Source organism: Rhododendron vialii, chromosome 2a (genome assembly GCF_030253575.1).
Source record: "Rhododendron vialii isolate Sample 1 chromosome 2a, ASM3025357v1".
In the NCBI taxonomy this organism is placed as follows: Eukaryota; Viridiplantae; Streptophyta; class Magnoliopsida; order Ericales; family Ericaceae; genus Rhododendron; species Rhododendron vialii.
In genome coordinates this window covers 29,123,021-29,129,382 of record NC_080558.1, presented here as the reverse complement: position 1 = coordinate 29,129,382, position 6,362 = coordinate 29,123,021, and the positions used below count along the sequence as shown (strand labels likewise).

The window sequence follows — 6,362 nt, the reverse complement described above, 5'->3', positions numbered from 1 at the left end:
CATAGTGCAGATTGTCTAAAAGTTGCATGATTAATTTATTATTACCCAGAGTCCAAAGGGCCTTAATGTAATTCATGGCCTAAAACCCTACACTATAAAATATAATGCTACTGACATGGAGGCGGGACTTTTTGACGATCAGGCGTGACGACTTCTTGCACGGGGGCTGCGGCAGTTCTTGAACGCAGGGTTCTCGACCGGATCAGTGGATTTTCTAGCATTCCGACCATGATTTCATCAATCCATACATCTACGGTTCCCATTCCCATGGCCGGCTAAACCCCTTGTCTAGGGAGAAGATGAAACTTCGCGCCAAGTAACTTCTTTTATGCATGGGTTTTGGTTTATTTTTCAGATCGATTGTAAAACTCAAAATCCTTTTCGTTTCAATTGAATGAATTGATTTTAATTCGTTCTATCGATTGAGTATTTGTATTCTAGATTTCAAATACCTAGTTTTGCAATGGTTTTCATTGATTGTGGTTGGAGTTCTGAGATAGATTATGCTCGTAAGACGGATCGCGCCGTTAGGTGGCCGAACCGTGCTACTGAGAGACGGTCTGTGCTATGGGATAGTCTATGCCTTTTAATAACCCAATTATTTTCTTGACGATTATTGTTAGGATTTGCAAGTCCTACCGATAATCCCTTTTGATTCGAATAAATAAACTTAACCTATGCATATTGTTGTTACGCGGTTGGGATGGATTCTAAACCCTAGATATTTTCCTCCATCGTTTCTAAATCTTTTAATTAAATTGCTCTTTAGTTTAATTAGCTCTTCAAAACAAATCAACCAATCAATCTTTATTTATCTAAATTAATCTAGAAGTTGATTGAATTATAGTAACTTAGCCAATCTGTCCCTGCGGATCGACACTCGGTCTTAACCATTATTCTACGGAGTAGTAGTTAATTCTTGGTTTTTATAAATTTATTTTTGACACAGAACGACGCGGTCAAATTTTGGCGCCGTTGCCGGGGACAGTTTGAACGGTTGCGTTAATTTAATTAGTTTTTAGTTTAGTTCATTGTAATTTATTTTTATTTTGTTTGTTAGTTTTGGTATTCTTAGCTACAGGTTACGAGGCGACAAACGAGCAAAGATCATTGTGGAGAAGCAGTGCCGTGATATAAAACGATTTCGTTGACTCACTGTGAGTTTGTTCTTATTTTTGGCAAATTAGTGTCTGTGTCTGGAGTACCCCATTTTTACAATCAAGGGGTATTGAACTTGCATGCTTGGTCGTCGGTCACAGGAACCTGAACTCGTACCCCTTAATTTTGACTTGGAAAAGAGACGTAGGGGTAATAGAAAGACCGACTTAGTCACAATGGCAGGTGATGATCCTAATGGAGAGAGAAGGGTTGTGATACCTAACCCCCTCCCTCTCAACTCACACTTGGCCCCCACAGCTTACACTACACCATCATGTGTACGATTACCCGCAATCACGGCTAACAACTATGAGATTAAGCCTGGTACACTCCAAATGCTCCCTAAGTTTCAAGGGCAATCTCAAGAGGATCCATATCAACACATCACTGAATTTGAAGCCCTCAGTTCCACGCTTTTAATTCATAATTTTCCGATGGATGCATTGAGATTGATTTTGTTTCAATTCACTTTAATAGGGAACGCTAAACATTGGCTTAGTACTTTGCCAGCTAATTCTATAATATCTTGGGCGCAAATGAGTGCGGCATTCCTTAAGAAATTCTTTCCCATAGGAAAAAAACTTAGACTTCGGCAGGAGATTACCACTTTCCAACAAGCTGAGAATGAACAGTTCTATGAGGCTTGGGAGAGATATGGGGATCTCATTCGTAAGTGTCCGCACCATGACATACCTAAGTGGCAACTAGTACAGAGTTTTTGTTCCGGGCTGCATCCGCAGCATCGTGTAATGGTTGATGCCTCATGCGGAGGCTCTGTGATGGTTAAGAATGAAGAGGATGCCTGGCAGTTATTTGAAACTATGAGCGAAGGGTCCCTGCAAAATGTTTCTTTTGAGAGGAGAACTAAGTCAGTCATTACTGATTCTGATAAGCCACGAGGTATGTATGAGATTAAACCATCTCATGACCTCCAATCTAAAGTAGATGCACTGACTGAGAAAGTTGAACAGCTTCTCACCAAGGAATTGGCCACCTCACAGCCTCCACCTTATCAGGAGGCATGTTCTTTATGTGCTAGTCCGGCCCATTATATTGTTGACTGTCCTGCAGCACCACAATTCCCTTTGTTTGTGCAAGAACATGTTAATGCTGCACAAGGGTATGCCAATACGCAGGGTTTCTCCAAACCGGGTAATGATCCTTTTTCCACTACTTATAACCAGGGATGGAGCAAACATCCCAATTTCTCATGGAAGACGGAACACCAGGGTAATAGTTTCGCCCAGCGGCCTAGGCCATTCAACATGCAGTTTAACCCTGCGGCCTATCTCTCACAGAATCAGCAACAAGCACATCCCCAATCCTCGCGGGATCCATCCTTTGAGGAAAAGGTGCTACAAGCACTTGATAGACTAAATGACACCCAACAGCAGGTGCGCACCAACACACAGTCCATCACAAGGTTAGAGACCCAAGTGGCTCAAATAGCCAATGCACTCAATCGTAGAGAAGAAGGTAGGTTGCTCAGTCAACCTGTCCAACCCCATGGAGGACAGTTTGTGGTTCATGACTCGCCTCCTGCTGATGCTAAGATAATTATGACTTTACGCAATAAGAGAGAGGTCGAAACCCGACCAGAGAAAGTGAAGCCAAATGAGCATTTGGCTCCCTCCGACCTCGATGACTTTGGGAAGGAGAGTTCACAGAGTAAAGAGGGAACCCCTCCAGTCACACCTGCATCACCCACTTTTGTGTCAGCGGGCTCCAAGGTACCACCCTATGTGCCTAAAGCCCCGTTCCCATCATGTTTGAATGCACCATCTCCCTTTCCTAAGAGGGGAGCATCTATGGAGGATATCCTTGAGGTTTTTAAGCAAATCAAAGTAAACATTCCTCTCCTAGATGCGATCAAACAAGTCCCCACTTATGCTAAGTTTTTGAAGGACCTCTGTACTCAAAAGAGGAAATGTAAAACCAATGTATCGAAAAAGGTCCTTCTCACCGAGCAAGTGAGCTCAGTGTTCCAATCAATTGCTCCCCCTAAGTTACAAGATCCAGGCACCCCTACTATTTCCATAGGAATAGGGAACCATGTCATTGAGCGAGCATTGCTAGACTTAGGGGCTAGTGTCAATTTGATACCTTACTCGGTGTACGAACAATTGGGGCTTGGGGAGTTGAAGCCCACGTCGGTTACCTTACAATTAGCTGATAGATCCATTAAGGTGCCACGTGGAGTAGTTGAGGACGTTCTTGTTAAGGTTAATGATTTTTACTTTCCGGCTGATTTTATAGTCCTTGACACAGAACCAGTGCAAACCTTTAAACAAACTCCAATTATTCTTGGTCGTCCCTTCTTGGCGACGGCCAATGCTAATATTCATGTGAGGAGTGGGGAAATGGAGGTGACCTTTGGAAACATGACCCTTAAGCTTAATGTTTACAAGGCTGCAAGACCTTCTCCAATGGAGGAAGACTGCTTCGCAGTCGATGTCTTAGAGGACTTAGTGGAGGAGGTGTTGCCTTCTATTTTGACCGATGACCCATTGGCCGTTTGTTTGGCTCATTTTGACTTTGAGAATTTTGATATTGATCAGTCTATTGAGGAGGTTAACACTTTACTTGGTTCTACACACTTAATGGTCACCCCTCCTCGACAAATCGAAATTGAGCCTACACCCACTCTTGTGGGTGAACCGCCCACTCCTTTTGTAAGGTCCCCATTAGAACTTGGGCTACAGCCTGTGCCGCCTGAATCTATGGCTTCATGTGCTGATTTGGTAGATGCTATTACAATAGATTATGGACCTACGAAGTGTACTCAAAGTTGGGGGGTAAGTGGTAATAGTTTATTGTTAATGATCCATGCTCTCCGAGATTGTCCCTAATCGGTGGCAACTTAGATTTGTGGGTGAGGTTTGATATTGCCTAGAGTGCACGCTAGGTTGTATCTTTTCTTACTTTGTTTTGATCTTAGGGGACGCTGAACTTAGTTGTTTGGCGAGGTCAAGCGATAAATTTTATTACGGGCGCCAACATAACAAATTTTCAACGGTCTAGTATAGCCACCCATTTCTTACCCCACCAGTAAGGGATGGGAAGAAAAGTATGACTCGTGTGATCGCGTGATGATCAGGTGGTGCATTTCATTCTGTTTTGCATATTTTTGTCAGCTTTTAATTATTTCTTGTTTTTCTTTATTTTCTGTCTTTTCATTTTTGTTTTTGTTTGAAACCGGATAATACGGGCCGATGGTTCTAATGTCAATTGTTTTGTGGAAAGTCATTCTCTTAAGTCTTCTACAGGATTTATATGCTACCACACCAACCTTGGTAGTTTGGGCCTAAGGCCGGGGTGAGGAGGCGTTCAGGAGCCCTAAGCATGGGTGTGGCTACAAGCCACGGTTGTTAGTCCGATAAAGCTTTGGATATGGCCCAGTGTGACTAGCTGTCGTTCCAAGTTGCTAGAACCGAAGGAGTAAACCTTGGAAGCATCTAATTTGACTGGAACGAGACATTGACATGAAATCCTCCAACTTGGTTGAGGTATTTAGGGGTTGACATTCCCCTTGGACGGTACATTCGCGCACTCTTACTCTCTTCATTCTTGTTCTTCATGCTATGAGGGCATAACATCGCTCTAAGTTGGGGGGGAGGGTTAACTTATGTGCTATTTGTTTGATTTTGTGAAAAATTTGAAAAATCCAAAAACAATACAAATTGAAAATCCAAAAAAAAATGAGAAAATTGAAAATTTTCAAAAATAAATAAAGCTTTTTACTTGCAATTCTTCCTTTTGTCATAGTTTTTAGCTCTTTTCCATGACTTGTTGCATGCTCTATAATTGTTAGTTGGCAAGAGTTCGTAGCAATCCTAAGAAATTTTGTACTTCTCAATTCACATGCTTAGTTGAAATTGAATAGTCTAGGTGTTGAGTTAAGTTTTTGAGCAAGTTTTGGTCCATATCCCCATCTTTCAATAAACATACTTGTAGTGTAGGTGAATAATCGCATGTCCATCTCTAATTGTGTTTGAATGTCGATTTTCAATCATTTTGGAATCCAAAACGCACTTAGGAAAGGATACAAAGCATTCTTTGCATGATCATACCACATATGTGTCACCTCGTCCTACTTCATCCAGTCTTTTCCCGTTGTTTGTTTTAACCTAGGTGACCGATTGTTTGGAGGGTTGTCGGGATGTGTGTTCATTGTTCAAAAGGTGTTTTGGGAGGTTATTGGAGGAGTTGTTGGAAAATCCGGGGACCAAATTGAAGAAAGGCAGAAATTCTGAGTTAGAAAAAAGTCAGCATCGGTAGAAGCTCTCGCCTGGTATTTGTATCGAGGGAATTTCAGGAGTCCATCTAAGCAGTTCGGTACCGATTAGAAGTTATAATATCTATCGGTATCGAACATGTTTTTCAAGTCAAAGGTAACAGGCTCGGCATCGATGGAATGAAGTATTGCCTATCGGTACCGATGGTTTTCAGTGCAGATCAATTCAGACTTCAGTTACGAATAGTGCACCACTTCATTTTCAACAGCCGACTACCCTTCTCTCCATTCCTCCATTGAACTCCAAAACCCTAGCCCTAAACCTTTAATCTCCACCCAAAAACTCCATATTCTTCCATAAACCCACCCAATCCCTCATCTCCTTCAACAAAACTCAAGATTCATCCACCAATTTCGTGATTTTCAAGCCAAAAAGAGGTAAATCCATTTTTCCTCTTTTAAATCCTAAATTCTCTTGTTTTTCCTCAAAAATCCGAACTTTCTTCCTATTTTTCACTCATTTATCCTCGCCCCCACTATATTCTTACCCTACATTCTCATTTTTCCACTCAGAAACCAAAACCCTAGAAAATTCCCTCAAAAATCTGAAAATACCCAAAATCCCTATTTGCTTTCAATGCCGAGGATTAAACAGACAGCACACCGTGCTCCTCCTTCTCAACCGAAAATTGAGGAGGAAGATGACTTTTTGGCAGAGGAGGAAGAAAGTCAGCCGGAGGAAGCTTCAGGTTCTCGGAGTAGGAAAAGGCGTAGGACTTCGACTGAGATTGCAGCTGACAAAAGAAAGACTTGGGAGGGCAGTTTTGATAGTCGGAAGTTCAAGAATGAGCGTCAAGTGGATGCCGGGAAATTCAAGCCTGATCACATGGGTCTCTGTTACATCATGCGCAAAGGTTTGCAATTCTGGACTGAACCGTTAGTTGGATATAATAACAATGCTGTTATTGAG

General features: G+C 42.0%; 1 protein-coding gene and 1 non-coding gene across 2 annotated transcripts; one reads left to right on the top strand and one right to left on the bottom strand.

Moving 5' to 3' along the window:
• The first annotated feature begins 1,334 nt into the window (after positions 1-1,334).
• On the top strand, positions 1,335-5,436 carry LOC131317388 (uncharacterized). Its single transcript, XM_058346944.1, has 3 exons — positions 1,335-1,482; positions 1,636-3,953; positions 5,290-5,436. Exons 1-3 carry the CDS (start codon positions 1,335-1,337, stop codon positions 5,434-5,436), a joined length of 2,613 nt encoding a protein of 870 aa, XP_058202927.1.
• Positions 1,743-1,849, bottom strand: LOC131318317 (small nucleolar RNA R71). Its single transcript, XR_009197640.1, has one exon. It is a non-coding gene; the product is annotated as a small nucleolar RNA R71 (small nucleolar RNA).
• Positions 5,437-6,362: the final 926 nt, after the last annotated feature.

Excerpts from the sequence above, each read along its gene's own strand:
- LOC131317388 (XM_058346944.1), top strand. The coding sequence starts at position 1,335 with ATGGCAGGTGATGATCCTAATGGAGAGAGAAGGGTTGTGATACCTAAC. Across the intron at positions 1,483-1,635 it reads CAACTATGAGATTAAGCCTG|GGAACGCTAAACATTGGCTT; the intron begins GTACACTCCAAA and ends TCACTTTAATAG. Across the intron at positions 3,954-5,289 it reads AGTGTACTCAAAGTTGGGGG|GTGACCGATTGTTTGGAGGG; the intron begins GTAAGTGGTAAT and ends GTTTTAACCTAG.